Source organism: Ceraceosorus guamensis (assembly GCF_003144195.1).
Source record: "Ceraceosorus guamensis strain MCA 4658 unplaced genomic scaffold IE81scaffold_86, whole genome shotgun sequence".
Taxonomy (NCBI): Eukaryota; Fungi; Basidiomycota; class Exobasidiomycetes; order Ceraceosorales; family Ceraceosoraceae; genus Ceraceosorus; species Ceraceosorus guamensis.
In genome coordinates, this window is record NW_020290081.1 from 1 (window position 1) to 26793 (window position 26793).

A 26793-nucleotide genomic window follows, 5' to 3' on the forward strand; every position below is an offset into this window, starting at 1 on the left:
ACCAATGGCCCTTCCACTTCTGCCACATTTACCTGGCTTTTCCTTCACCCAGGCTGACGTGGTGCATTTGCCATACCCTCCACTTCCTCCCCCCCCTCCCAGCCATTTCCGGTAGGCTCCCACATTCTCCCCTTCCTGCAAGCAGAATAAGTTCAGGAGCAAGTACGCCTATCCTAAAAGGGGCGCGTACCAGCATACGAGGCAGCTCGCACCCATCTCAACAGCGCAGCACTCGCGCACCGCTGTCTGGGAGCCCCACTTTCTCCTCGTTTAATTCGGACGAGTGCACCAGCTCCTCCTCCGACGACTCTGGAGGCTCAAGATACAGCCCTCGATCAGCGCGGTCTCAAAAACGATTTGCGGGCGTCAGGTTGGCTGTTCCGGAAGACGCCTTGCCGAAGATGAGCGCAAAGCGCGAAGGCAAGTTGCGAAGCGTGAGCAGTACTCGCAACGATAGCAGGGATGCACACTCGATGAAGCGCTCTGCGGATAGACGGGGCCGCAAGCGCACCGCGGAACGCAAGGCTTCCGTCCGCAAGGAGGATTATCAGGCCGAGCTTGGTTCGGACACTGATCTGACGGATGTGCCGAGTGAGAGGGAGGATTCCAATGGTGCATCTACTTCCGTTGCGGGCGCGAGAAGATCGCGGACCCCCGCAGGCTCGGGAAGCGCAGAGAAACAGTCCGACACTGACTCTGAGTCCGACACCGAATCCGTCATGGCCGCTAAGCTCAGGGCAGCAGGCGATGGCGATTCGCTCTTGGGCTCCGGCGAGTCCGACACCGAGCGAGGCATGAACACCGACGAAGAAGAGCAGTACATCATCCAACGAGCTCTGCGAAAGGAGGCTCACAAAAGACACATGCAAGCCCAGCGCGGAAGCACACGCTCGCTCGACCGCAGGAACAGCGTCGGGATGAACAGCAGAGGCACGTCTGGCTTGCCTGGCCCTCATCAGAGTGTTCATCTCAGCGAGGCGCGACAAGGACGAGCCAGCACGACAGATGGAGACGAGGAGGAGTCGCAGCATAGAGCTCGTCGACACCATTCGATGTCGCCCGACACAATGCGGTCGTTGGGAATCGACGAGGTTACGGATGAGCTGTTCGAGCCGCAAGATGTGTTTGGATCGTCATCTGAACCCTCCTTCACCGACTTCTTCGCTTCCGACACCGGCAGCGAGAGTGATCACAGCGTGGGTTTCCACCTGAGCCCGCACGAGGACGACGATGAGCTAACGGATGACAATGAGAGCGACATCCATCTCGGTGATCTTAGCGAGCTAGACGGCTCCGTCCGTGATCCGGCGCTCCTCGCACAGATCGGCGACGCGGATGCTATGGCGTTGCTCGATGCGCAAGCGGGTGCTGCGTCGAACGCCGTCGGCAATACGCAAGTCCCGCTGGCTTCAAATTCCACTGTCCCGGCAGCAGCAAGCGCATCTCAGATGGTGCCGCTACTGGTTATTGAAGACCTCGATGGTAGGCTGATTTACGCGCGAGCAGGCGATGGAGAGGCTGTTTTTGGCTCAGACGGCGAGTTCGAATTCGCGAACGACAGCGACAGCTACGACTCGACCGACGACGACGGCGATTTAGAGGGTGTCTCCGCGAGCGGGCGCGATGATTGGCGGCGGTGGCAAGAGGAGGCTGCTCAAGTTTACGACGACTCTGGTGACACCACCGACGAGCTCGGAGATGAGGAAATGCCTTTCCCGCGTCTGCTCGTCGGTTCGGTCGCTCCTCGAGGGGGTCGGAATACGAGACGCGCGCGCGCGATCGCCGCTGCTAAGTCCCGGCGAATCTCTCCTGCGACTGCGACTGCGACTGCGACCGCTACACCTGCAGCTCGCTCTTCAAAAAGCCCCACGCAGCAGTCCAACAGCCTGCAACGGGCTGCGACCGCCGCAACATCCTCAGGACAGGCGATTTTTACAGATCAGTCGGCTGTTAGCGAAGGCGTGGATATAAGCAATCCATTTGAGCTCGACTTCTCGATGTCCCTTTCGGAACTGGCGCGCGATCCACAGGCTGCGATCGCAGCAGCTGCAGACGCCTTGGGCATCTCGCACGACGAAGCGGCGAACATTCTCGCCGGTGTCGACCTTTCCCTCCTCACAGGCAGTCAGGCGCATGTGGCAGAAGCTAGCGAAGCTCCGAGCCCAGCATCACAGCACGCGGCACTGCCTTCAGCCGCTTCGTCGCTGCCCACCACACCTCTCAGGCAGTCTGACGCTCTCCCCGCCATGGGGTCGTTCATGCCCACGTCTGCAAAAGGCGTGAATCGAGCAGTATTGAATGGCTCAAACCAAGCCCCTTCGCCATTCACTTCGAGGCGTGGGTTGCAAAAGCGGGGCTTGGCTGCAGGCAGTAGGAAGAGGACACACCGTCGGGCGTCGGACCTCAATCCACCGTACTCGGTGAAGCGTTCGCGACGCCAGTCCTCCACCGCGACAGGCGAGAGCAGCTCAAACATGCTGCCTTCGGAGTCACCTACATCGGAAGGGAGTGCGACTGCGGCTGTCGATCCTGTAGAGCTGGACGACGTAGTGGATGCAGCCATGCTTTGGCGGAGCAGCGACGCGTCATCGGACGCTTCAGATGATGATAGCGGTGGGGGGGCGACGGAGAATGGAGACAATGACGCCATGAGCGCCTCTGGCGCAGACATGCAGGCATCCACCGCCACGCTGAGACCGCGGTCTTCCAGCCGCGCCTCTGCTTCCACTGCGACTTCAGGAGTGTCGAGCTCAGTCATGGATGCAGGCCATCCTGATGTCAACTTGAACGCAATCACACGTTGGCACCGGATCCCTATGGGCGCTTTCCGGGATGGCCAGGGCGTATCTGCAAATAATGGTCGTCAGCACCTAGGCGCTTTTCTCTTGACGCGTTCGTCCCGTCAGATCGGTCGCAGCCCTGCGAGCAATTCATCTCGTGCCAACAACAACGAGCACTCGCCTTTCCGCAGTATCAACGAAGGCGCGACCATCCACATGGGAGCAGCGCCACGCTACGTTACACAGCTTGCCAGCCCGTCAGCAATGGCTGTGGATGCGGCGGATCCAGACGGTGCGCAGGAAAGAAGACGGCAAGCATTCTTCGTATCGCCTATATTGTGGCCCGTTAGATCAACCGAGGGCGCCAACAGCTCGCAGAGTGCGGCGGCAAACGGGGTCGTGAGCGCCTCACAGCTAGCTGAAGTTCCTCATCTTGAGCTGTCAGCCTCGCGCGGCAAGGTCACGCGCCGGGAGAAACGAGAAAGAAAGGCACGCAGAGCTCGAGAAGCAGCTGCAGAGACGGTTTCTGTGGCCACGCGGGAGAGCAGCGCGGCTACGGAGACAACCGACGTCAATGCTGTCGCACTGCCTGCTACATCCATGGTGGAGGAAGAAAACCTAGCGGAGTCACCCGCGACGGCAATGCCCAGACTGCGCATTTCTGATGCTAGTCCTCGCGGCTCACCTGCTCCTTCTACATTACGGGCAGGTCCTTTGCAAGCGGGACCGCTGGGCAGGCACGGAGATGGGTCGGAGCTCGGCAGACGCAGCTCCTCCATGCGGGTCAGCGAGCCGGCACCGCCGCCGACTCTGGGCCAAATGTCTGCAGTACCCAGTAATGGCTTGACGCCCGTGTTCGGAGCGTCCACCGTACCAAGCTCCGGCACTTCTTCTTCGAATCATCCCAACCATGCCACAGTCCCATCTTCTGCTGCTGGACTGCCCATCTACTCTCCGCTCTTTGGCGGCATGGTCTCTCCAGTGACCATGGCTTTCCAAGACGACATGGGCGAACATGGCCCGAACGATGAGCCGAGACCCCTTGCGATCTGAGCGGCGTCGCTCGAGCTAGATGCTTTCAACGATTCCTAGAGCCGCATTCGAATGTTGCCGCTCAGTCAAATCACGGCACCGGGGTTTTCGAAATGTCTATTCCTCTCTTGCTTCCAAGTACGTGCGACACGCTTTCAAACGAACTGTAGTCATATCCTGCATTGGCTCGACCAAGCTTCCCCTTTCCACCCCCCCCCCTCCCCCCCCTCTCTCCCAAGCAAAATATCTTCGCAATCATGATAATTGACTCTTAGTCATGCTAGCTAGCATGCTGGTGCAGGCCTTTCGTGTCTTTTCCCAGTGGCTCGGCCTATGAAAGTGGATCTTGCGGACGAGTCGGACCAGCTGGGTCAAGGGAAGATTGAGCTTCGACTGCGTCGCTCTGGCTAGACGACAGCAGCAGCAGCAGCAGCTCTTGCGCGCGTTGCAATCTTTCGGCGAGCAGCGCCAACTCTGCACGACGCTTGTGCATCATCTCGTCGAGACCTTGCGCAGCTGCAAAAGGAGGCGCAAAGACGTGTTCGCGTAGAGTAGAGACGACATTGGACTTGAGGCGAGATTGTGGTGGGGTTTAGATTAGCAAGGAGGATTGCTAAACTCGGCTGTAGGTTTGGAATGGGGGAAAAAGGGGGAAACTCACTTCCAGGTCCGCTTCCAAGCCTTGAGCAAGTCTATCCCAATCCGTCCAGAATCGCCTCTTGGCTTTGGTCCATGCGCCTTGCAGATGAAACGCAAAAGCCAGCGTGGCGAGCAGCGAGACGCCGGCGGCTGTGGAAGACTGCATGGCGAGCGGCAATAGGGTCTTGCACGCGTCTTCTCCCAAGAAGGTGTTTGCGCTCAACCAGTGCGATACGGCGGGTAGTTGAGCGCTGATCAGCGATGCGCTCGCAATAGTACCGGTGGACAGGTAGAAACGCATCACGAGGGCTTGAGCTCGAGATACGAGCACCTCCAGAGGACCTCCTTGTGAAAAGAGTTGCGAACGACGCGAAGTGATGGGCCATGCAAAGGATCGCGGTTGGAGCAGGTTCGAGCTGGAAGATCCAGCAGCTCGATGAAGCTTGGACTGCTGCGCAATTTGATTGCGCAGGAGCGGAGAATCGAAGTAGGACCTCTGAGAGGCCTCCATGTGACCTTGCCAGGACGTCGCGCCGCCCACCAACGAACTAGAGAGCTCGGCTCGGCCCGCATTCTCGGAGCGCGACCGAGCGGTGAGGGTGCCGAGCGCAGCTTCAGTCACCTTCATCTGATCCTCCGCAAAGCTCAATGTCCTTCCAGCTTCGAATATGAGCTTCGACACGATGACAGCCTTTCACATCAGCGTCCTTTTCGTGCGCAGAACCAGTATGCATGCGTCTCATGCACTCACTTGATCCTCCAAATCCTTCGAAAAGCTACTCCGCACGGCATTGTCCACCTCTGCCCTCACATCGTCCACTTTCCAGAGCAATTTCCACCAGGGCAACCTTTGTGAAAAGGTCTTTTCGAGCAAGGATGCAGAGTCGCTGGCGGAGCCCAGAGCGGAGCGGGACCTATCGCCTGCTCTAATGTGCAGCTTGTTATTTTTCGCCGAAGAGTCAACGTCGGATCTAGAAGACTGCAAAGGATTGGTAGAATTGAGATGGTCCTTTGACAATACTCGTAGGGCCAAGCTATTCAAATCGCGCTGAACACCTTGTCGAAGCACATCGCGAAGGCCTTGCGCTCGTCGAACATCTTCTTGCGCGATGATCAAGCGTGCTCTAGCTTCTTCCAACGCGTGTCGCAATAACCGTGCGGCGCTTTGGCACGCGACACTTGCAGCTCGTCTTGATCTCGTGAGTGACCTCTCAGCAGATGTTGGATTCAAGAGTGGCGCAAACAAGAAATGCGCTCGCAGCTCCGAAAGACCGGATGAGGCGGATAGCTGTGCGAAAAGCTCCCAAGCGCGCGCGGCGTCCGGTTTGGACGTTGATGTTGACGTCGAGTCGCCAGTCGAGCTCGACTTGCCTTGCGGACCCACCAGCGGCAAGCCAAGTCCAACGCGCAAATGCCCGTTGGCGAGCAATGCAGCAGTGGTAGAGACGTGAAGCACGGAGAGCTGCAAACCCCTTGGGCCAGCTGCTGCCTCTACGCTTGCATCATCTTGAGGCTTTTCGTCAAATCGTCCGACGTCAGCGCTGATGACTTCCTCTAGGGTGTCCAGCACACGTTCCTTCGCTGCCTCGTCGAGCGTCCCATCTCCATGATCGACCACCAAGACCGTACCAGGCCAGTCCAAGAAAATGGCCAACAAGTCCAACTGGCGTCGAGCCCGCTCTATTCGCTCCGAAGCGCCCCTCTCCTTGGCCAGCCTGCCCGACCTGCGCAGAAGCAGAATGTCTTGCGCAGAGAGGAGGAAGGTGTGCATGTCGCATTCGTACAGCGCGTCGAGGCAGCTCGTGCTGTCGGCTGATTCTGCGCACGGAGGATCAGGACGAAGATTGAGATGGGCACGATTCGCACCTTGTCTGACAACTGCGCAGAAGCCGAGGCCAAGCTTCGGAGCTGCGCCTTTGCACTCACCTGAGACTTGCAGTATCTCTAACTGAGCTTCTCGCAGCCACGGCAAATCAATCTCGAGCGCATCCTTACTAACTCCGCTCGCAGGCAATCCGCTATCAGACGCACTGACATGTCGATAAACAGGCATGGAGATGGAGAATGTCAATTCAGCGCATGTACGTCTGGCAAAGAGCGCACTGGGACGACGCACCGGATCAGAGCGTGAGCATGGGGATCCACTTCGAGTGAAAGCGTCTTTGCATTTGAAGCCAGATCGATTGCCGATGAGGCGCTGGAGCTCGAGTTGGAGCTTGCAAAAGCCAATGGATCATCAAGCAGCGCTTGCAGTAATCGAGAGCTCGCATCGCTATTGGGAGCGACGACTGGAGAGCGTTGCGGTATCAGCCCCGCACCATTGACAAGTCAGTCAAGGATGTCGAGCACTTGAACGAGCTCCACGGCCTCGACTCGGTCCGAACACTCACGCGCAATGCGAATATTCCGCTCCTCCGTTGCCGCTTCGTGTCGAGTGAGCGCCCTGCTGTGCCTCTCCAGTCTCTCTGCCGCGCGTCCCAGTCTCTCTGCCCAGATCGAATCGCTCAAAGCCGGCAGTTCAAACATCTGCTGTGCATCTCTCAGCGCCAAAAGCGACGCGTGACGAGGTGCCTCTGAAAGGTGCGACGATTCGCTCTGATGTTTGTTGGGATGATGAGATGTCGACGATGCGGCGAGAGATGCCAAGGGTCTTGCATGAAGAGCGGATGGGCGAGAAGAGAAAGAGCGTGGACGCTGCAGCGTGGATCGGCAATGATCTTTGCTGACGATCAAGTCCAGAGTCGCTCTCTGCGAAGTGCAAGTCGCAACAGCCTTGTCCGACCGCTCAGCCCTCCTCGCATCTCCTCGTACTGAAGCCGAAGAAGCACATCTCTTTCCGACTGGGCTACCTTTGCACGCCCATCTCGCCTGGGCCGAAGTTGATGTACGGCGGCGTAAAGATGCTTCTGCAAGTGCGGCCACGCGATCGCAGCACGGAGGGGAGCTGCTGGATCGAACTAGTAAGCTGTGCCGCAGCATGCTCTCTTCTTCTCGCTGCACCCCCCAACGAGCCGCAAGAGATGTGTTGAAAGATTCGAATAGACGAAGGGCGGGCAGATAAAGCCTGATGCTGATGCTGGTGCTCGCGCTAGTGCTAGTGCTGGTGATGAAAGCAGGTCCCACTGGAGGTCGGGTGCCATGCGTGATTGTGATTCGAACTACAGATGAAGGCTGCATGGCTGGCTGATGTTGCCCTAATTCACATCCACATTCAAGGTTCACATTCACATTCACATTCACATTCACATTCACATTCACAACAATGTGAATCAAGAATTCACATTCGCTTTATTGTTCTTCTCGTGCGGGCTTCAATGACCACCTCCCGCCACGACGCGTCGTAGAGCGGATTACGCTCGGCGAGTCACAACAATAAGCGCGTGTTGATTCGTGATTTGCGCATGCGCGCGTCCGTCTCGATTATCAAGCAGCGAAGCGTCAACTTGGGGCGTTGTGCAGCCTTGAGTCTTGATTGTTCGCCTCTCGATGGGCGTCTCTTCGCATACATACAGCCAGCAAGCCCAATTCAAGACGCTGTTGTAGCACAGACTAGCATTCAATTCACGATTGGTGGAGTGGAGCTTTGAGACACTATGCCTCCTGCTCGCCAAGCAGCCCAGAAAGCCCGCTCGCTTTTCGCAGCTCCTGCGGATTCGCAAGAAGGAAGCGGTTGGACGAGCGAAGAGAAGGATTCGAGTAGTTTCGCATCGAGCAGCAGCCGCAGCAGCGTATCGATCCAGTCGCAGGCGAGCGAGATGGTCAGCGAGGACAAGAAATTCGAGAGATTGAAGAAGAGGCGCAGAGTGGATGCTGATGTTGCGCACGCACCGCCTCGGAAGAGCAATCGCGCTGAGCGTGCCACGATGCAGGGACCCTGTTCGCGGGCGACCGAGCTGGCTAGGCATCACACCACATCCTATCACACTGCTCTGTTGCTCTCGGAAGCCGCACTGTGCTCCACGAAAGAGATCGCTCCACTATCAGACGGTATCGAAGACGACCGCATGGCTAGCGCGAAGACGTTGGGAGCTCAGACGAGGCAAGCGCTACTGGATTGGTACGAAGGAGTCAGCGCTGCGCGCAAGATGCCTTGGAGAAGAACGTTTATAGATCCGACATTGTATGTGGGCAAAGAGTCGGAGCTGAGGGAACTACTGAAAAGGAGATCTTATGAGGTTCTGATTTCTGAAATCAGTGAGTTTGGAGGGATCAGACGATTCGTGCTGTGACTGTTGTCGGATTCACAAAGTGCACTGCTCGCTTGATCGCATCTCGTCCGACGCCTCTGCCTCATATTCACCATCCGTCCTCAACGAATTGCAGTGCTGCAGCAGACCAGAGTGGAGACGGTCATACCATACTATAATCGATGGCTGAGCAAGTGGCCAAGCCTCTCTGCGCTAGCTTCAGCCAGTTCTGAAGAAGTCTTGTCAATGTGGAAAGGTCTAGGCTACTACTCTCGCGCCACTCGTCTTCAGAAAGCAGCTCAATTGGTCCTTTCACACCCTACCTATGATGGTCTCTTGCCTTCTTCCATGGAAGAGCTTTGCAAAGACGTGCCGGGTGTTGGACCTTATACTGCCGGAGCGATCTCTTGCATCGTCTTTGGTCAACCTGCACCCATGATGGATGGAAACGCTTACCGCGTCTATTCTCGTCAGATAGGATTGTACGCCGACATGAGCAGCAAAAAGGTGCTCAATGTGTTGGAGAGGGAAGCGAGAGCATGCGTAGAGGCTGTGGCAAAGAGGGACACGAACGGCAAGACTCTGCCTAGCAAGAGCTGCGGGGATTGGGGTCAGGCTATCATGGAACTGGGGGCGTGAGTGATTGAGTTTGATTTTGCACGAGTTGCGCTTTCGTCTTGCTACTCTGACCTCCCTGCGTCACGTTTCACAACCTTTTGCGCGAGTCCAGTACCATTTGCACGCCCCTCAGGCCTGACTGTCAGAGATGTCCGATTCGTCCTACGTGCCGAGCTTACGCCGAGGTACGTCGAAGCCAGCGGTCACTGACATGTCGCAAGACTTCCAAGCCAGCTGACATCACAAAATCTTGATCACAGGGAAGCACACTGGCTGCTGGCACGCTTCGTCCAAACGACGAAACACACCGCACCGTTGAGCGTTTCCCACACTCGTCTCCCGCAGTGTCGGAGGAGACAGACATCGAAGATTTGTGCACCCTGTGCGACCCGATTGACGAGGTAGCCCCCTCGCTGGGGAAGCGCCAGGGGGTCATGAAAGCCTCGAGCGGCTCAGCGCAGGAGAAAGTCGCAACAAACAAGCTCCAGAGCAAGCTCAACTTTGGTCGAGCTAGAACCGTCTCGAATTTGCAACAAAGCCAACATGTCAAGCCGGAGGGCACAGGCTCAAATACCGACGATCAAATTTCACAGCAGGCTTTGGACATTGTTCGAGCTCACGTGCAGCGCTTTCCAAAAAAGGTGGTCAAGAAAGCGCCGAGGGAAGAGGCTTGTCTGGTGCTTGTGATTCGATCAAGCGAGGGGAAGCTTTTGATCGAGCAGAGAGCAGAGAAGGGTGAGTGTGCAGTAGGAGGAGTACGGCTTGCCTATCGAGTACATCCGAAGACAGCGCTGCAGGGCACTGAGGCTTATCCCAGCTTTGTGGTGGGTTACTTGTCATCAGGCCTCTTGGCCGGCTTGTGGCAGTTCCCAGCATCAACCTTGCAAGGCGAAGCAAAGGACAAGATTGAATCTGGTGAAATGCACAAGAGGACCACGCCCGACAAGAAGCAAACGGGCAAGCGTCGGGCGATCGTGCACGCTCAGAGCACTCCCCTGACAGAGCGCCCGGGAATCTCGTCCAGGCAGGCGATGGAAGCCGAAGCTGAGAGGCTTGCATCTGCCCTCCTTTCCGAGAGCCTCGACTTCAAGGTCGCACGCTTGAAAGCTCGCGGGAAAATCACCCACCTCTTCTCGCACATCAAGTTGCACATGCACGTCTACGAGATGACTCTTCCCACTTCTATTTCGCAATCTTCGTTGCATGCAGCCGCGTCTCGGTGCACTCCAAATGGGACTGCTCAGCGACATGAACATAGCAGGGAAAGCGCACCTTCGGTATACAGTGCTGGACCGTTGCCCAAGAGGGCGTGGGTCTCCATCGACGAATTGTCGCACTGCAGCTTGTCTACGGGCAACGTCAGATGCTGGGAGCTCTCGTCTTTTGCTCAATCTGCTGGCGCGCCCGCCAAGCGGATAAAAAGATGAATGAGGTAAGGCCGCTCGGAGTGCAGCTTGCGCACTTGCCAAGCGTCCTCTTCTCATAGAGGTGCCTTCTAACTCGTCACAATGCTCCATCATCCTGCAAACCTGGCCACGCCACGCAGCACCATCACGATGCGCCAAATGTATTATGACAATATCTCATTGACGTCGCTCGCTCGCAACATATCGCGAAGTGTGGGTACCTTGCTTCTATTCGAAGTCTTCTCCTTTCGTGGTCCTTCTTCTCGCGCCTGTCACCATCCGCCGAGTGGGCAGAAAGTCAAGAGCAATTGGCAGAACCTCACCTCTTGGGAGGCTTCCTGCGAATGTCTTCTTCGGCCACGGGCAAAAGATAGATCTTGTCCTTTCCGCTATTGGGCGGATTAGCCATCTGATGACCCGCGTGCCAATCGTACGACACGGCATACGCAAAGATTTTACCGTCTCGATTGAAAGCCGTTGCGCTGATCGGAGCTGCTTTGCGGTCAAAAGCTGCGCGAAGGGCGGTAGGAGGAAAGAGAGGGGAAACAGCGCGTGAGCAATTCGTGTTAGGGAAGAGAGGGACTCTTTGGGAATGAAGCGTGTTCAGAGCGCCGTGCTACGATAGGCTACTCACTCTTGAGCCTCGTACGAGCGTCCTTGTCCCAGAAGGTGAAGGTTCCATCCGAGCCGCAAGTGGAGAATGTGCCTTGAGGCGTGAAGCTGATCTCATTGACGGGACACACCACAGCTGGTTCCCTGCTACCCGTAGGAGGCTCTTTTCGATGACACTTGAACGAGAAGTTCGAGCTGGACAAGCGAGAAAAGAGGTCGTATGGAGGAAATCGAATCAGCAAGCCGCCTGAAAACACTGACAGCGCTACATCGCTCAAAATTTTGGTCCGCCGCACACGCAATCCACTTACCCCTTGTGCTCATCCTTGAAGTACTGAATCGCAACTCGTCCCTCGATGCTCCCAAGTGCGAAGCCGGGTGCCATGGGTTCCAAGCCGACCTCGGGTGCTCGTCTGAAGCAAGCGATGGTCCTCGTCTGATATTTGAGTGGAGAGTCGATCGACTACGACACCGAAGGCCCGAGACAAAGATGAGCTGTAAGCTGTTTGCCGCATACACCTGCGTGGCATCCTTCGCCCGAGAAAGACGCTTGCATCGCGCTTCGAGGCCTACTCACAAAGGCAGGAGCATTGGGATTTTGCTGCAGATCAAAGACGTGGATCTTGCGATCCGCTGTGCCAACGACCAGATATGGCCACTCGCAGTCCATAGCGTAGCATCTTTCCGAAAGTGTGGCTTGTGCGATAGGATTCCCTTGGCGCATGTCCCAGTACTACGCAATCGTACATTCGCATCAGATGGGGTATGCCAGCCTCGGTGTCAGCCCTGCATCTACTACAGCCGGGTGTGCGCCACCTTTGTGACTCACCTTGACCGTCTTGTCCCAGCTGGCAGTAGCGAGCAGCCCGTTTCCCTGATCGACCCATCTCACGTGCTTGATAGGTGCATCGTGAGCAGCGACCTGATTGCTCTGTCCGCTCTGAACGTCATACAGCTTAGCAGTCTTGTCTGCTGAGCCGCTTATGACTCTCAAGCCGTCTTTGGACCAAATGGTGTCTAGCACTGGACCTTCGTGACTGTACATCGCTTTGGGCACCGCCCCTGCCCCTTCCACTCCGTAAATGCGAACCTGCGATGGCGAGACGTATGGCGGCGGCAAGTGCGGCGTCAGATCAGAATCAAAGTCTTCGTGCGCTAGGCGGAGCGTGCACGCACCTGGCGTGATCCATCATCAAACTCACATTGTTGTCCCAGCACCCGCTCACGAGAAAGTCAGCAGCAGAGCTCCAATCGAGCGAAGAGATTCCATCTGGAGGAGAAGGGTTCACTTCAATGTCGCTGCTCGCCGCTTGACTTCCAGTATTGGAGGTATTGACCAGACCTGGACGCGCAGTGCTAGCTGCTGATGCACCAAAGCTGCCCGGCGCTCGAAAGATGGAGGACATGTCTGAACAAGTGTGAGGTAGAGACTCGGCTACTCAGACATGGACAGCTGTTGGAAAAGCAGCCTTTGACGAGGGCGCTCCCCAATCGAGCTTGGATTGGGAGTGCCAACGAGTGCGTTGCTGTGCTGCTTGAGGTCCGAAGGCGAGCTATCGTCAGAATGTTGGACGCAAGCAAGACCTGCTGCCCCTGCTGTGGTCCGAATGACCACCCGACGCAGAGGAAAGCAAGACTGATCGTCAAGCCCAGCCACGAATCAGTGGACTTGCGTTGAGGTAGGCTGAACAATCTGACCGACTTGTCCTGACCCGTTTGGGATTCCGCGTGGTCGAAGATGTGAATGAGAGAGGTCCAGGTGGCCGCACGATCAGCGAGCCAAGGACGATGGATGCCTTAACTGCACGGCCGTGTGCTGCTAGGTGGCTGAATTCTTGATTGTCACCACACCACACGCGCGACGCGGAAAGCGATGCGGGCTTCCCGGCCGAAAAGACCGCACCCGCGCGGGCTCCGTTGCTAGACGGACGCGCATTGATGACGGCGATGAATGAATGAATGGATCACTGAATGAGTTCTCTTTCTCGAATCGATACCTTCAGCATCTGGACTGCGTCCTTTTAACTCAATCACCGATTTCAATTTGACTTCGAGCCGCGAAAGATCCCGCGTGGCTGCTGGAGATGCGGAGCACCGTGCAAGGACTAGCCATGGCCATGCTCGCCGTTGCCTTGCCCCTCCTCGCAATCTGTCCCGCAAGGGCAACGTTGACCGCAGGCGTTCAGTATCCGCTCACCTGCGATCCCATCAACACTCGACTAGCCCCGGACACGAATCAATTGGTCAGCGACTGCGGATATGTAGCGTGGTGCGACGCATCCAGCTTGGTGGAAGGCAGAGGCACGTGCAGGCCTAACGGTTGTAGAAGAGACACTTTCCCCTTTGGCTATGGCAATGGCACTACAAGGGATGATTGGCCCAGAATCTGTCCACGGGGTCAGGTATGTATGCGCTTAACTCATAGCTGGCTATGTTGGCGGGCGAGGACTCACGCCTACACCTTCGCACGTCGTCGTCGCAGTTCTGCCCAGACGAGATGGCGAGATGCTTGCCGCAGCAAGCAGCAGGCTCTGCCTGCCAGCTGAATCGTGACGGTGAGCGGGCCGAAACTTGCCATGCTCCAGAATGAAGATTGGCGCTGAACTTTTCTCGGTCTCGTCACCCTCTCATAGACGAGTGTGCGCCCCCGTCGGCGGTGTCGCAAGGGTCGAGCAGTGTGTGCTTGCGATACACGTGTCAGCACAAGAACATCACTTTGGGCAACGAGTGCATACACGACAATACTCTGTACACCGTCTACGTTTCTAGACGACAAGACTATGGGCTCATCATAAGCAGGTGGGTCTCGCGGAAGCTTTGCCAATGCGAGGGCTACGACACGCTCAGCGTGCAATTGCAACGCTTCGTGAGACTGATTCCATGCATACTCGCTTGACCTCATCAGGGACAATTGCCAGAGCGGGCTTTTCTGTGATGCTGGGTCTTCGCGATGTCTATCACAGCAACCACTGGGCGCCGCATGCTCCTCCGATAAAGAATGTCTCTCACTGACTTGCAGAGACCAGTCCTTTACGCCAAACTCCTCTTCACTTGGGAACACCATCAACCTAAAAACAGGACGATGCGGATTTGCAGAAGAGGAACGCAAGGTCAAGGTTGGAATTTTGGTTGGCGCTTTCTTCGCTTTCATAGCCGGCGGTGTACTCTTTTCCATCGTTCTCTTTAGAGTGCACAATGCTCAGCGCAGAGAACGACTGGCCAAAAGGAGAGCTGAAGAAGCTCAAGCTTTGGCGTTGAGGGAAGGTTCCCTGCCACTTTCAGCTTCACTCGCCAATATGACCGCCACTGCTTTCGGATCGACCTCGGCTATACAGACTAGGACCGGGGAAGTGCTGAAGCCCAGTGGAGTCGCGAGCGGTCTTACCGAGGGAGGCGCATCAAGGACCACTTTCATTCGAGAGCGAAGCGGCGAATCGTTGGAGGTGTAGCGGTCCGTGAGGAGTCTCGGTGTCACGAGGCTTGTTGGAGCAGCAGAACGAAGATGAAACGGTGGTTTGCGAATCGCAACAATTTGGGACTGAATTGCCCTCCAAATCGGGCATATCTCGTCCTGCACAGCTTCGAAGCGGTCAAGCACACCTTTACGGTTGCTGTTCAGCGCGGCAGCGCAATGTCGGCGACCAATGGCGCTTCCGCTCTGGCAAAGACCGCACTGTTACACGCGATAGCCCGCCACGTCCAATTATCACCCAATGGCCGAGCACAATACAGCGCGAATCAACGCGGCGACAGATCACGAAACCTGTTCGCCATTGCTTGTAGGCAATCAAACAAGCTCGCAATTTTTGCAAAGTCTAAGTTGTAGCAGGTCCGGCCAGCACTCTTGCTATTCTGGTCCTGACGCTCTTCTCGATGAACGTCCCATCGTCGGCGTTCCCATCCACCTCCATCGACTCCAAATTTTCCTCGCTCGAGGCAAATACGTCGGCGAAGAATTGTCCGTGTCGGGAACGAACACTCTGCCGGAGGTCTGATCGCTCAGGGTCGGACAAAGGGGAAGTGTAGCTCGGCGAGAGCGGCACAAGGATCTGCCACGCCAAATTTGAGGGCAGCAACGGGCGGGTCAGACAGAGCCCGCTTTGGACGAGCTGGAATGGAGTACTGCATCGATCCTGTTCCTCACCTGCACGACGACACCCAGTGCACTCTTTCTATCGTGGCCTGGTCTGCTTTGCAGGCCCAAGCCAATCTTTCCTAACAAGCTGGTCTCATCCGTCCCTCGCTCTTCCAAGCCTGTCCGTTCTTCCACCTTGTTCCCCTCTACTTTATCCAGACCACTACGCAGTAGGACATTCTTGATGCAAGCTTCTCCGCACGCCTCGATACCTAGCAGAGCGCCTTGCACAGTGACAATTGGATGACCAATTCGCCTTTCTTGACCAGAGATCTCCAAGACTGCGCACTTGGACAAAGTCCTGATAAGCCGAGGCTTCAAGCTAGGGTACGATTTGTTGTAGTTGGTCAAGAGCAGGCGGAGAAGCGAGGCGGCGCGTGCGCGCAGAAGCAGGCACGAAGGGAGAAGGGAGGTCAAGAGGACGGAGAGGATGGAAGGCAAGAGCTGATGCAGCTGTGCAGCAAAGCCAAGGTCGAGCGCGTGCGTCTCAGTCTCAAGATGGTCTTCCGAGCGCATCGGCATCGGAGGGCAGGACTCACATAGGGTTCCAGAAGGAGGGTAGAATTCCGAAGCACTGCTTCTATAGCACCTAGAATAGCCACGAGCGCTCTTTGACATTCGACCTGCCTTCCTTCTGCTTCGGTCGCGCTCTGCTGTGCTGATTGGATTTGTCGCTGCGCATCTCCCGATGTCTCTGAAGACGCGCTGACGAGATCCACGATACGTTCTCCGATCCACTGAATGAGGTAAGGTAGCAACTGCGCCAGACCAGCATCTCCAGCAAGAGACGACAGAGCAGCAGACCGAGTAGGATTATCGACGGCATCATCACCTGCACTCGACGCTGGCTCGTCTTGCGCGGATCCTGACGCGCCGTCCAGCGCAGCGGGCAATGGAGAGCTCATGATGGCGTCTGTCAGACGCGTAAAGTAGAGCTGCAGCTCGCGAGAGAGAACATGCTTGATCAGAGGTCTGACTTGAGGCGCACTCAACGTCGCAGCAGCGCTCGAAGAGCCCGCAAGCGTCGAGCCACTAGCGCTGGCCAATGTGCTAGGTCCAACAGCGCCCAAAGCTCTGCCTACACCATTGACCGCAGCTGTTCCATTCGATCCAGATTGCTGGTGATGAGCATTGAATGTCTTGGCGTCTTCCTCGAGCGGCAAATGACCAGTCTTGCCTCGATCTGGGTTCTGCGGAATGTCAGGCTGAACACCTTCCACAGCCAACCAATGAGCTGCCCATCCCACTCCCTGACTGCGCTGTAAGGGCGCCTGTCGACGGATAAGGGAGCTGATATCTTCCAAAGAGATTTCGGGATCATCCAAGACGTATTGAGGACCCGAAGTTGTCTGCACTCGCTTGTAGACAGGTACTGCTGGCGCGATCAGGGAGCTGTGTCCTCTGGGCTGAGAGTAGTGGCCGTACAGCGGCTGTCCACGAAGCAGCCGCAAGTGACAGAGTGGGCGGCTGAATAGCATCAGCAACGCAAATTGTAGCAGTGGCTCACAAAATTGCAGTCTGTCTGCACCCATCTGTGCCTCTCTCGTCTGCACTCCTGCACTCCGATATGCGCATCACCGCCCCTTTTTGCTGAACTCACCTCCTCTCCCCATGCCCTGAGCGCCCTATCCACATCTGCAGCTCGCAACTGCGACCTCTTTCCATGTCTCATGTACTTGCTAGCATCTTCTATCAATGTTCTCAATCTATATTCGACGTCTGAGGCTAGAGCATTGAGCGCGCTGTTCGAGGGTGGGACTTGACCCAGACCTTCCGAAATATCGCGCAACGTGTCCAGAGGGAAGAGCGGCGGTGGTGCGTGCGTAGGAGGTGACATGGCTGAGCGCGGCCGACGAGTCGCCCAAGTAGAGTGTGCGATAGCGACGTCTTGGGATGAATGTCGCGGGGGGGGGGATGTGGGAGTGATCGGAATGATGTTGTGCTCCACCAGAAGGCGGCTGTTGTTTGGGCGGACAGGCATCTACTCCGATGTGCAAGCGCGGTCAAGTCTTGAGCACATGCTGCATGGTGGAGATGATCACGTGATACACGTCAGTCTTCGAGCGAATCATTGAATGGCGCGGCCCAAAATGGGTCTGCCTCTTGGCTGAACTCGACGATCTCGATTTGTGCACATTCTTCTGTTTCTTCAATCAAGAATGTTGATTCTTGATTCTCGATTTTGATCCATTTACCTGCAGGGTGCTATTCAAGACTCAAGACATGAGTCAAGAGTCCGAATTGTAGGCTCGTGATGCGTCATCCTTGATTCTTGATTGTGATTCAAAATTGATGACAAGCTTGATAGAGTCAAAATTCTTGATTACTGTGTCATGATCGAGCAGCAATCTCAACCCGAAATTTTTGATTACTATCAATTATGTCATGAGCAGCAATCTCAATTCAAGATCTCTCGACGTGATTGCACACGCACTCTTGACTCTCAGCCTCAAGCCACTGACACCCTTCTCGCACCAAAGTGAGGAGCCGTGCTCTGCTCAACACACAGACTATACAGTCCTGAGGGAGACTGTCCGTCATGTAGCTCTCCGACGAATTGCGGAATTTGGACATGCGGGCATTTGACTGCTCATTCATTGATGGTATCCGAGTCGAGTGTGTACAATTGCAGGTGAGCTTCCATGACTAGCTCTCGTCTACCATTTGAGCTCTATGTGTTTGATATGTGCTTCTATGTTGCTCGTGCGTGCTTCTTTTGGTCTTGTTGTGACCTCGCTCTCTACTTCCACCAGAAAGGCCTCCCTCCTCGTGTGCAAATGGGTTCCTCCCCGTTCAGGTCTCCAATTTGCCCCAATACCTCCTCCTAATCTGCTCCAGCTCTCTTGCCACCCCAATAACCTCCTTCATTTCCCCATCGAACAACCTGAGGTCCTTGACGCCTGTGCATACCCACAGATGTTTTGGCACATCCTCCTCGTCGCAGTGTGGGCAGCTCCTGTCAAGGCTCCAGAAGATGCGGCTCAGTAGAAGGACACATCCAGCGTGAGGTCACAAAGGATCAATGACGCACAGGTTGATAAGCCCTACTTTCGCATCAATCCGGTGTTTGTTCCCTGACTAGAGCATTGCCAAGGCTTGGGCGCCTCCAAGATCGATTCGTGAGATACGATCGTTGCATGCATGCAGATAAATGTCCATTTGAACAACAAACAATCATGAATCACAATTTTGAGTGTGAGTTATTGACAGGATCATGTCTCGCCTTCACAGCTTCGCGGACCCTCGGCAGCATGGACAGGCTGATTCTAGCGAGTTGATTCAAATAGTCCGTCGTTCGTATGTACACACAATCACGAATCGAAATCGGGACCAAAAGCTAGCCCGTCAGTCGTGCTCGAGGCTCGAGTATACTCGTCATTCACGATTGACTCACATTCAAGATCAAGACTCTAAAACTCATCACAATTCAAAGCCACATGCGCGTCGGCTTCAACTTTTTGCTTGGCCTCAAAGACAATCTTGAATGATCACTTAAGAAGAATGACGACTTTGGATACGGGGCCGCAAGTCAAGATTATGATTGACCCAAATCTAATTTGCTCGATAGAGTGATGAGTAATTTTACAAGACACCTCAATTCTCGAGCCCTGCACACATCACGCGATCGACCCCGGACCCACACTGATTCACAGCATGAGGCAGGTATATGTATACCGATAGCTAGGTTTCGCGGGAGTGGGGGCGCGCACAACCACCCTTTGCCGCTTTCCTAGCGCACGAAAACAAGGGCCCGCGGCTCTTCATCCGTCGACTCCGTCTGATGCATGCATGCATGCATGCTGGCATGCTGCTTGATTGATCCAGCAGAAGCCTAAGAGCTACTACTACTACTACTACTACTACTACTACTACTACTCTTGACTATTAGATTATGGGCCGGGATAATGCCCACTCACAATCGATGTCAAATAGCGGATGAAGTTGGAAGTTTACCGGCAGGGCGCGTTCGCAAATCACTGCGTGATGCGCATGAGTGCAAGCTTAAAAAGTTGCCGCTCTCTGTGCATGCACCTGCACCAATCAAGAATCAAAATTACGCTATAGCGGCACGCCGGGACAGCAGCTAGTGAGCGTGAGCTGTGTGTCAGACTCGTGGCCGACTGCACACTGTGAATGAAATGCCCGACCACGCGCCGAATACAGGGCTAGACAGGCTTTTGCAGCGGTTCATGCGGGGGCTAGGTCGTGTATGCTCGTGGTGGTGCTTGAGCGTCTCCGCGTAGTTGGGAGACTTTTGTCAAAAAGTCATGCTTTGCGCAATCACGATGACGAAGCTTGAAAAAGGTGCTCACTCGACCGCCGCTCACAAAGATCTTGGATGTGAAGCGGGATGCACGCCATGAAGGATCGCGTAGCACCACAGCTCGCTCGAGCGTAGATCGAAAAGCGGCCGGGCTGATGGTGCGTGCGCCCGCAGATTTGAACCCAGTCGGGCCGGACAATCAGCAGCAGCATCGATGCTTATTTGCATGGAACGCCGCCGCCCGCCAAGGCACATCCATGCGGATTAGTGTGAGTGTAGGGCTTGCTGCCTACATATTTCGCCTTTTTCAAGACCCCGCCGTGAGCTGCTTCATCAATTGATGCCTCGACCAGCAATCAATGAATTGAGTTTGATAAGCGTGGGCGGGATGGTTCAAGCGGCGGCGGCGTGTGCTAGCCGTCGATTTGCGAGGCATCGCAGTGTCTGCGGTGTTGTGCCTCGCTCGACCTGCGTTCTGCAGGGTCGGCATGCACTGGGCGCTCTTGAGGGAGCTCTATAGGGCAGAGACTCACACACGAGCAGTTAATTGCCTGCACACGCGATGGACCGGTCGGTGAGTTGCTAGATGAACGCTACCGCAATCTTGAATGCTGGCAGCCATGCAGCCCTTGAAGAGTGCGTCCGCGAGTTTTGAGTGGTCTGCCCGCCTGTCTCGCATTTCTCACACCATGCAGCATGCATGCAGATGCGGGAAAAAGCTAGGAATTAAGCTGCATTTAGGCACGATGCACATCATAGCCGCGGGGCGACTCGGCCGCACGCGAGCAGCCTGCATGCATCCCACGCAGCAGCATCCACTTATGGTTGAGCTTTCTAGCTGAGGAGACGCTTCAGGGCTATCGCCTATCGATGGCTCAATCTTCTATAGCGCATTTGCTGTTCCAATCGCTCACCTGCTGCCCATTTGGCCTCCATCGATCCTTCTGCAATCGATGCGCCAGCAACCCTGCTCCTCTTCCACCTCCATGCCCTCTCCTCTTCATTACGACACCTGAACCATCCCAACACGTCTATTCCTCGTAATCGCCACATACCCTTCTCGCCCTGAACACCACCCCATCCGCGCCACCACCGCTTTCCTGACCAGACACGCGATCATCACAGCTCACTCCATCGCTACAGCTTACCACATCACACCTCGGAGGATAGAGGCAGCCGATATTCATCATGTCTGACGCAATCACATCCAATGCTCACGACGTTGAGGGGAACAAGGAGAAATCCTTGCCCGGCGGTTCTTCGCCCTCAACTCCCACCGAAGGCATCATAGAGTCCGATGCTCAAGCATACGGCCAACGTGGCGCGTGGAGCAAGGTCAGAAGCGCTTATGGATTGGGAATGACGCAGGTTGCATTGGTTGGCTGTAGCTGTCTGTTGTGGTGAGTGTCGTCGTGCGTTGAGTGGTGATGAGAGGCGATGGATTTTAGGCAAGGATGATAGCTCAATGGTGCTTGTCCACCTTCTCTAGCCCCGGCATGTTCAATGCTCGTGAGTGTTGCGCGGGCCGCTTTCATCTCGCTGCTTTTCCATGTGCTCAAAGACGCCTCGCCGCGACGCACCGTCTTGCTTCTACGTAGTCGGCGGCATCGGAGGTGGTGGACAGGTGGACCCTTCGGCTAGCTCGAATGCAAACGCTGCGCTGGTGAGCCCATCCTCCGGTCTGACAGCTCGCATAATGTCTGCAGTGGAGGCTGAACGGACCTCTCGCTGCCGGCGCAGTACTCTTGCTTCGCATTCGTCTCATTCTTTGGTGGATCGATTCACAACACGCTCGGCACCCGGCTGTGCCTCTTTATCGGAGCGTGCGGCTATCCACTGTACATCGCTTCCTTCCTCTCTTACAACCACAATCAAAATCGGGGCTTTGTCATCGCGGCAGGAGCCATCCTCGGAATTTGCGCAAGTCTGTTCTGGACGGCTCAAGGTGCCATCATGCTGTCCTACCCTACCGAGCAGCAAAAGGGAACGGCATTTGCTATTGTCTGGCTGCTGCTCAACATTGGTGGTGTGCTAGGAAGCGCCATCGAGCTTGGAATCTCCTACGACAGTACGGCAGACTCTCTTGGAGACGCGGTCTATGCTGTGTTCCTCGTCCTCACATTCTTGGGCGCCTGCTCCACGCTGCTCCTCAAAGCTCCCAGTACCGTAGTCCGTGCAGATGGCACGAATGTCATCGTACCGAAAGGCAGAGATTGGCGCAAAGAGATCAAGGGCGTCGTGATGCTGCTCTTCAAGGATCCTACCATCCTTCTACTCTTTCCCCTCTTCTTAAGCTCCAATTTCACTGTAAGTCCGCGGATGCACGATGATCCTGGACCGCAGCTCACCATGTCGTCTACGTGCATACCCGACGCTATAGTACACTTGGCAACAGCAGATGTACATCGCTAGAAGGTTCACGGTAAGTGGTGGTGAGGTCCGCGAGCGTCATCATCCGTGATTGCGTGGTTGATCGTGCATTCTCCTGCGTCGCAACAGCTTAGGGCTCGTAGTTTGGGAAGCATGCTTTACTGGTTGGCTCAGATGGTAGCTGCGTACATGTTCTCCTTCCTGCTCGATTCCAAGCGTCTCACTCGACGGGTGCGCCTCATGGTGTCTTGGGTTGTTGTCTTCGTCTTCGTCTGGGTCGTCTTTGGTGCATGCTATCACGTTCAGCTGGGCGTAACGCGAGCCAACACGGACCCGGACAATCCCGACCGTATTCCGCTGGTCGATCTGAACACGTCGGCATTTGCGGGAGGAGCGACGCTGTACTTTTGGTGCGGCTTCATGGATGCTCTGATTCAAGGATTCGCGTACGCCATCATGGGAGCCTACTCGAACAAGATGGCTGTGCTTGCAAGTCTGGCCGGATTCTACAAGGGCGTGCAGTCAGCAGGTGCAGCAGCTGGGTTCGGCATGGACAGCGCTGCGACCGGATTGATGACTACGCTCGCCACGACTTGGGGACTGTGCGCCGGTGCGCTACTCATCATGTTGCCCGTGCTATTCTACAGGATCACGAACCACACTACGGACGAGGAAGAAGAGCGGGAGCAGATCAACGAGGAGACGGGCGCGAATCTGCCTCAGCCTGGAGAGAGGGAGGGCAAGCAAGCGAAGGAGGCGCTTGGGAAGGAGGTCAAAGAAGAGAAGCATGCTGGCAATCTGACCAACGACCCTGCGCCAGTCTATCAAGCGTAGATGAGTTGCGTATGCGTGGACAAGCTGGACCACGGTGTCCAAATCGATGCACAGCCTTCTTCAATCTAGCTGCTCGATCTCTACAAATCTTGTCCTCCCTGCTGCTTGGGTTTCTAGTCACCTGCACACGCCGCTTTCTGACGATGCCGTTGTGTGCCTTTTTCTCCTCACCTCTCCCTGCCGATACGACTTGACTTTTTTCCGCATTTTGTACCAGTAGACGCGAACGCCCCTCCAAACATCTCCGGCACGCACTGTTTCGCGCGCAAGCACGACGACGCGAAGGGAGATGATGTTCCATGACAAGTCCGATCTTGTTCGACGCGATGATAGGCAGTCGGGCGCCTTTTGGCGAAAATGAGTGCAATCGTCGAGCGTTCGATGTGGGAAGTTAGCGAACGGGAGAGTGTGCACAGCATAGACATTTTCTTTGAGGCATTTCAAGAATCGGAGAGAGAGAGAGAGAGAGAGAGAGAGAGAGAGAGAGAGAGAGAGAGAGAGAGAGAGAGAGAGAGAGAGAGATGCGAGAGCAATCGAGGAAGCGCAGGGCGGAGGGATCACAATGCCAGGGCGCTTGCTTGTTCACTATTGGCCAGGCGCGTCCAAGCGTGGCATTGAGCTGTGCTGTGCCGGATCACCATCATGCAGCGCTTCGATGCGCTCAAAGAGCAGACCCGAGCATGGTAGACGTGGTTGTGGGCGCCGCGACGGCGGATGAGCACGCACGCACGCACGCACGCATCCAATTCGAGTTCGACCGTTCACTTGCCATCTTTCATTGTGCGCCTACGGGTAGCCCCATTAAAATTCGCGGTGTCGATCGACTTTTGCAGTAGGTCATTTCTGGTACATGTAAGAGCGGGGCTACACGGGTGGTCAACGACACGAAGAGTAAGATGACGGGAAGAGGGCACCAAGCCTAGGACCGGAAATTTTGGAGAAAGTTGAGCGGCGTCGGGCGGTCTGGACCGCCTCTTACGCAGACGGAGCCAAAAGCAGAAAGAAGGGGCGCGCAATGGGCAGCTCGAATTGCACGGAGAGATTGCGTCGGATGGAAAGCGCCGAGATTCCAAATCAAGGCGAAGAATCCTGGCTTCATTTGCGCTTCATACGCCCAGCTTGGCGCTCATCTGTCCTCCTTCTTCTTGTCGCGCGACTCCTTCCACTTCTCCATTCCTTTCTCGAGCATCGCGCCTGTGGGAACGTCAAGGAAAGGGGAACAGGGTGTCAACATCAATACGCGACACCACCAGCGTCAATCGAGGGCATCAAGGAGATTGTCATTGCTGGTCGTGCAAGAACGTTAGAGGCGTTTCCGATCGTCAAGTAATAAGATATGAAAAGAGTCGTGTCGATAAATGTTCGCCGGGCAAACAATATTGCCATCATAGTAGCGCCGTCTTCAAAGCCAGCTGAAGCGTTTCGCCTTCCACCGTTTGTCGGAGGTACTGAAGCCCGTTACGCATAGACTCACCAGTGACAGCACCGAGCATTGCGTCTTGAATACGTTTGCTGTCGCAGAATGGAAAAAGACGAAACAAGAATTGTCGCGTGAGCGCCCCCTGCGTTGCTAGTGGGACGGCCGCAGCTCTGCTTACCCTCCACCGCCGCTAGTCTTCTTGCTCTTAGCACTGCTGTCGTCGCTGCTCACACTGCCCGAGCGGGATCGAGTGTCGCTGCGAGCTTGTCCGCTTCGATGCTTGTGGCCTGTTGGAGAGCTCGGGCAAGATCAACAAGACACCGAGCGCATCTTGAAGCACTTGCGATACTTACGACTCTTCTTGCCGGTATCGTCCCAGCCTTCGGCATACCCGCGCTGCAGGTAGGCCTATAAAAAGCAAATTTTGTCGAAGGACGTCAACCTTGAGTTGACACAAACGCTCACTTGCCCATCGATGGCAGTATCATCGAGAGATCAGTAATAATTGTAACATCAACAGCGTTCTTGCCTCACAAGATGTTTAGACAAATATCGACATCATCGACTTGTCTGGGCAGAATCGGTCTTACTCACCTGAACGTGCGGTGGCACCGGGCCTCCAGGATATCCACCATAAGGCGAACCATAAGGCATCATGCCCATGCCGGCACCAGGAAAGCCGGGATATCCGCCAGCTCCCGGTGGAAATTGCTGTTGCATACCGTACGCACTGGCGTAGCCAGTAGCGCCAAAAGCCTGCGGTTGAGCATAAGCACCATAAGGACCAGCAGCCGTCTGGGGAGGAAGAGCACCGTAGCCTGACATGTAGCCGTAAGCTGCTGCAGCATGAGGCAGTACAGAGGGAGGTGGAGCTCGAGCACCGTAAGCGGACTGATAATATGCAGATGGTCCAGCCGCAGCGCCGTATGGCATCTGCGCAGCGCCTGCACCACCATAAGGAGGCGGCCAGCCGCTCTGGCCTGCTGATGCCCAAGGATTAGCACCAGCGGTACTTGGCCACGCACCAACGCCGCCAGCAGCACCGGGCCATTGGCTCGGAGGCGCACCGTAGCCAGGGTAAGCCGAAGCTGGGTTCTGACCTGCATAAGCACCGTGAGGCGGAAATGCACCGGGATCTTGGCTCGCAGCGCCGGGCCAATCGTTCGGAAGAGGCGCGGTTCGGGAGCGAGAACGAGGATCGGGGGCCGACTGACCAGGAGGCTGACTACCTGGAGGCGGAGGTGGCGGTGGACCACCAGCACCACCGTGACCATGCTGACCGCCAGGATAGCCTTGGTCGTAGCCCGCTCCTGCCGCTTGACCTCTTGCCATGCCACTAGGAGCAGCAGCGCCGTAGCCTGGGTACCCACCTGCACCGTACATGTCGCGAGACATATTCTCGGCCGAAGGTTCGATAATGTTCAGCGCGAACGGAGGGTGTAGACTGTAGTCTGGTGGTGAAGACCACTGAGCCGTGTAGTCGAGCGCTAGTGGAGCAAAGGCCTCAAGCGACGGATCAAAGTGATGTTCGGCGAGCTGAAATTGGCTGCCTTCAAAGTAAGGCGAAGGCGCTGGAGCGTTGAGTTGATGCGACGGAAATGAGGAACGATGAGCGAGCTCCGGCGGATGGCGTGACGATGAGCGTCTAGTCTTGGAAGGATGATCACCGGCCCTCTGCTTGTTTTGATCGCGCTTGTTGGCCAAAGCTGATGCTGCTGCTGATGCTACCGCCGCGCCTGCCGTTGCCAGATTGTAGGCTCCGACTGGTCCGCCGAAGGGCCTGCCTTGACGTAATGCCGAGCCTGGTTTGCCGCCAGTGGTGGCTTGTCTCGCTGTGCTATAAGCTAGCTGGGTCAAAGCCTGTTGAGGGATGAGCGCCCAAGGATTGTTGCCGTTACCGTTATTGGCTTTACCTCCGCCGTGTCCTTTACCTCCTTTATGTTGCTGCTGACCTTGTTGACCCGAGACTAGTTCGGGGATGCGGTGCGCGTTGGTAGCGAGGATGGGAACAGCGTAGTTGGCAGCTGCCTTGACCCCGTTGAAGAATACCTTCGAAGCTGATTGAGGGACGCCGGCTGCTGCTGCTGCACCTGCCGTCGCCCCCACGACCTGAGGGCGACGACTCGAAGAAGACTGAGCCTCCACGGGGCGACTGGTCTGCGGTTTGGTGCGCCGCTGAGACAGCGAGGTACCTCGTGCACCCTTGTTGGCGTGCAGATCAGCGGTGCACTTCGGCTGAGGATTGGCAGAAATGTGTAAAGGGGCTGAGTGGGGCTGACTGCGTCCAGATGACGTAGCTTGGCAACGACTGCTGCTGTCGTCCTGGGCGACTCAGCACTTTAGCTGACGTCGTTGCAAGCTGGAATTAGTATCGCGACAATACTAGCATCAGAGAATGTGCGAGAGTGCACCTAAAGCTCTCGCGGCGCGGGGAGAGGTGTAGAAGTCTATAGACGTGAGCACGCACTCCGTTGCAGGCGAGCGCAACAGGGTGCA

The 26793-nt window shown here is 55.9% G+C and overlaps 9 protein-coding genes across 9 annotated transcripts; 6 read left to right on the forward strand and 3 right to left on the reverse strand.

Moving 5' to 3' along the window:
* Positions 1 to 102: 102 nt before the first annotated feature.
* IE81DRAFT_325999 (hypothetical protein) lies at positions 103 to 4068 on the forward strand. The gene has a single exon (XM_025514694.1). It carries the CDS (start codon positions 402 to 404, stop codon positions 3831 to 3833), a length of 3432 nt encoding a protein of 1143 aa, XP_025367111.1. The 5' UTR covers positions 103 to 401; the 3' UTR covers positions 3834 to 4068.
* Positions 3869 to 6504, reverse strand: IE81DRAFT_362502 (hypothetical protein; the record flags this gene model as incomplete). Its single annotated transcript, XM_025516740.1, has 5 exons — positions 3869 to 4380; positions 4474 to 5142; positions 5203 to 5430; positions 5836 to 6269; positions 6378 to 6504. 5 exons carry the CDS (start codon positions 6502 to 6504, stop codon positions 4144 to 4146), a joined length of 1695 nt encoding a protein of 564 aa, XP_025367112.1. The 3' UTR covers positions 3869 to 4143.
* Positions 6505 to 7888: 1384 nt separating this feature from the next.
* On the forward strand, positions 7889 to 10851 carry IE81DRAFT_326001 (DNA glycosylase). Its single transcript, XM_025514695.1, has 5 exons — positions 7889 to 8645; positions 8775 to 9273; positions 9369 to 9441; positions 9517 to 9991; positions 10100 to 10851. The coding sequence occupies exons 1-5, from the start codon at positions 8045 to 8047 to the stop codon at positions 10681 to 10683; spliced, it is 2232 nt and encodes a 743-aa protein (XP_025367113.1). The 5' UTR covers positions 7889 to 8044; the 3' UTR covers positions 10684 to 10851.
* On the reverse strand, positions 10830 to 13071 carry IE81DRAFT_326002 (WD40 repeat-like protein). Its single transcript, XM_025514696.1, has 6 exons — positions 12477 to 13071; positions 12104 to 12364; positions 11852 to 12007; positions 11586 to 11737; positions 11297 to 11469; positions 10830 to 11172 (listed from the first exon to the last, which is right to left on the reverse strand). The coding sequence occupies exons 1-6, from the start codon at positions 12678 to 12680 to the stop codon at positions 10982 to 10984; spliced, it is 1137 nt and encodes a 378-aa protein (XP_025367114.1). The 5' UTR covers positions 12681 to 13071; the 3' UTR covers positions 10830 to 10981.
* Positions 13072 to 13276: 205 nt separating this feature from the next.
* Positions 13277 to 14855, forward strand: IE81DRAFT_247743 (hypothetical protein). The gene is made up of 4 exons (XM_025511289.1): positions 13277 to 13676; positions 13757 to 13829; positions 13908 to 14073; positions 14180 to 14855. Exons 1-4 carry the CDS (start codon positions 13359 to 13361, stop codon positions 14721 to 14723), a joined length of 1101 nt encoding a protein of 366 aa, XP_025367115.1. The 5' UTR covers positions 13277 to 13358; the 3' UTR covers positions 14724 to 14855.
* Positions 14856 to 15044: 189 nt separating this feature from the next.
* IE81DRAFT_326004 (hypothetical protein) lies at positions 15045 to 17120 on the reverse strand. Its single transcript, XM_025514697.1, has 3 exons — positions 15949 to 17120; positions 15419 to 15862; positions 15045 to 15323 (listed from the first exon to the last, which is right to left on the reverse strand). Exons 1-3 carry the CDS (start codon positions 16939 to 16941, stop codon positions 15090 to 15092), a joined length of 1671 nt encoding a protein of 556 aa, XP_025367116.1. The 5' UTR covers positions 16942 to 17120; the 3' UTR covers positions 15045 to 15089.
* An 878-nt stretch (positions 17121 to 17998) lies between these two features.
* On the forward strand, positions 17999 to 18634 carry IE81DRAFT_326005 (hypothetical protein). Its single transcript, XM_025514698.1, has 2 exons — positions 17999 to 18365; positions 18441 to 18634. Exons 1-2 carry the CDS (start codon positions 18104 to 18106, stop codon positions 18485 to 18487), a joined length of 309 nt encoding a protein of 102 aa, XP_025367117.1. The 5' UTR covers positions 17999 to 18103; the 3' UTR covers positions 18488 to 18634.
* Positions 18635 to 20553: 1919 nt separating this feature from the next.
* On the forward strand, positions 20554 to 23307 carry IE81DRAFT_326006 (MFS general substrate transporter). Its single transcript, XM_025514699.1, has 6 exons — positions 20554 to 21073; positions 21163 to 21182; positions 21272 to 21336; positions 21414 to 21980; positions 22054 to 22095; positions 22173 to 23307. The coding sequence occupies exons 1-6, from the start codon at positions 20862 to 20864 to the stop codon at positions 22875 to 22877; spliced, it is 1611 nt and encodes a 536-aa protein (XP_025367118.1). The 5' UTR covers positions 20554 to 20861; the 3' UTR covers positions 22878 to 23307.
* Positions 23308 to 23691: 384 nt separating this feature from the next.
* Positions 23692 to 24868, forward strand: IE81DRAFT_326007 (hypothetical protein). The gene is made up of 4 exons (XM_025514700.1): positions 23692 to 24071; positions 24352 to 24389; positions 24476 to 24584; positions 24651 to 24868. The coding sequence occupies exons 1-4, from the start codon at positions 23893 to 23895 to the stop codon at positions 24709 to 24711; spliced, it is 387 nt and encodes a 128-aa protein (XP_025367119.1). The 5' UTR covers positions 23692 to 23892; the 3' UTR covers positions 24712 to 24868.
* Positions 24869 to 26793: the final 1925 nt, after the last annotated feature.

What these genes read in the sequence shown, in the direction of transcription:
- IE81DRAFT_326004 (XM_025514697.1), bottom strand. Translation starts at nt 16,941, where the DNA reads ATGGGTGCAGACAGACTGCAATTTTGTGAGCCACTGCTACAATTTGCG. An exon ending in CCCTCCTTCTGGAACCCTAT is followed by an intron (nt 15,863 to 15,948) that starts GTGAGTCCTGCC and finishes TTTGCTGCACAG; the next exon opens with CTGCATCAGCTCTTGCCTTC. An exon ending in CACTGGGTGTCGTCGTGCAG is followed by an intron (nt 15,324 to 15,418) that starts GTGAGGAACAGG and finishes TTGGCGTGGCAG; the next exon opens with ATCCTTGTGCCGCTCTCGCC.
- IE81DRAFT_326002 (XM_025514696.1), bottom strand. Translation starts at nt 12,680, where the DNA reads ATGTCCTCCATCTTTCGAGCGCCGGGCAGCTTTGGTGCATCAGCAGCT. An exon ending in GCGGGTGCTGGGACAACAAT is followed by an intron (nt 12,365 to 12,476) that starts GTGAGTTTGATG and finishes TCGCCATCGCAG; the next exon opens with GTTCGCATTTACGGAGTGGA. An exon ending in GCTGGGACAAGACGGTCAAG is followed by an intron (nt 12,008 to 12,103) that starts GTGAGTCACAAA and finishes ACGATTGCGTAG; the next exon opens with TACTGGGACATGCGCCAAGG.
- IE81DRAFT_326005 (XM_025514698.1), top strand. Translation starts at nt 18,104, where the DNA reads ATGTTGCTCGTGCGTGCTTCTTTTGGTCTTGTTGTGACCTCGCTCTCT. An exon ending in CGTCGCAGTGTGGGCAGCTC is followed by an intron (nt 18,366 to 18,440) that starts CTGTCAAGGCTC and finishes TCAATGACGCAC; the next exon opens with AGGTTGATAAGCCCTACTTT.
- IE81DRAFT_247743 (XM_025511289.1), top strand. Translation starts at nt 13,359, where the DNA reads ATGCGGAGCACCGTGCAAGGACTAGCCATGGCCATGCTCGCCGTTGCC. An exon ending in GAATCTGTCCACGGGGTCAG is followed by an intron (nt 13,677 to 13,756) that starts GTATGTATGCGC and finishes TCGTCGTCGCAG; the next exon opens with TTCTGCCCAGACGAGATGGC. An exon ending in CTGCCAGCTGAATCGTGACG is followed by an intron (nt 13,830 to 13,907) that starts GTGAGCGGGCCG and finishes ACCCTCTCATAG; the next exon opens with ACGAGTGTGCGCCCCCGTCG.
- IE81DRAFT_326007 (XM_025514700.1), top strand. Translation starts at nt 23,893, where the DNA reads ATGGGCAGCTCGAATTGCACGGAGAGATTGCGTCGGATGGAAAGCGCC. An exon ending in TCCTTTCTCGAGCATCGCGC is followed by an intron (nt 24,072 to 24,351) that starts CTGTGGGAACGT and finishes GCATAGACTCAC; the next exon opens with CAGTGACAGCACCGAGCATT. An exon ending in TTGCGTCTTGAATACGTTTG is followed by an intron (nt 24,390 to 24,475) that starts CTGTCGCAGAAT and finishes AGCTCTGCTTAC; the next exon opens with CCTCCACCGCCGCTAGTCTT.
- IE81DRAFT_325999 (XM_025514694.1), top strand. Translation starts at nt 402, where the DNA reads ATGAGCGCAAAGCGCGAAGGCAAGTTGCGAAGCGTGAGCAGTACTCGC.
- IE81DRAFT_326006 (XM_025514699.1), top strand. Translation starts at nt 20,862, where the DNA reads ATGTCTGACGCAATCACATCCAATGCTCACGACGTTGAGGGGAACAAG. An exon ending in GGCTGTAGCTGTCTGTTGTG is followed by an intron (nt 21,074 to 21,162) that starts GTGAGTGTCGTC and finishes CACCTTCTCTAG; the next exon opens with CCCCGGCATGTTCAATGCTC. An exon ending in CGAATGCAAACGCTGCGCTG is followed by an intron (nt 21,337 to 21,413) that starts GTGAGCCCATCC and finishes CTGCCGGCGCAG; the next exon opens with TACTCTTGCTTCGCATTCGT.
- IE81DRAFT_326001 (XM_025514695.1), top strand. Translation starts at nt 8,045, where the DNA reads ATGCCTCCTGCTCGCCAAGCAGCCCAGAAAGCCCGCTCGCTTTTCGCA. An exon ending in GGTTCTGATTTCTGAAATCA is followed by an intron (nt 8,646 to 8,774) that starts GTGAGTTTGGAG and finishes AACGAATTGCAG; the next exon opens with TGCTGCAGCAGACCAGAGTG. An exon ending in CGAGCAGAGAGCAGAGAAGG is followed by an intron (nt 9,992 to 10,099) that starts GTGAGTGTGCAG and finishes ACTTGTCATCAG; the next exon opens with GCCTCTTGGCCGGCTTGTGG.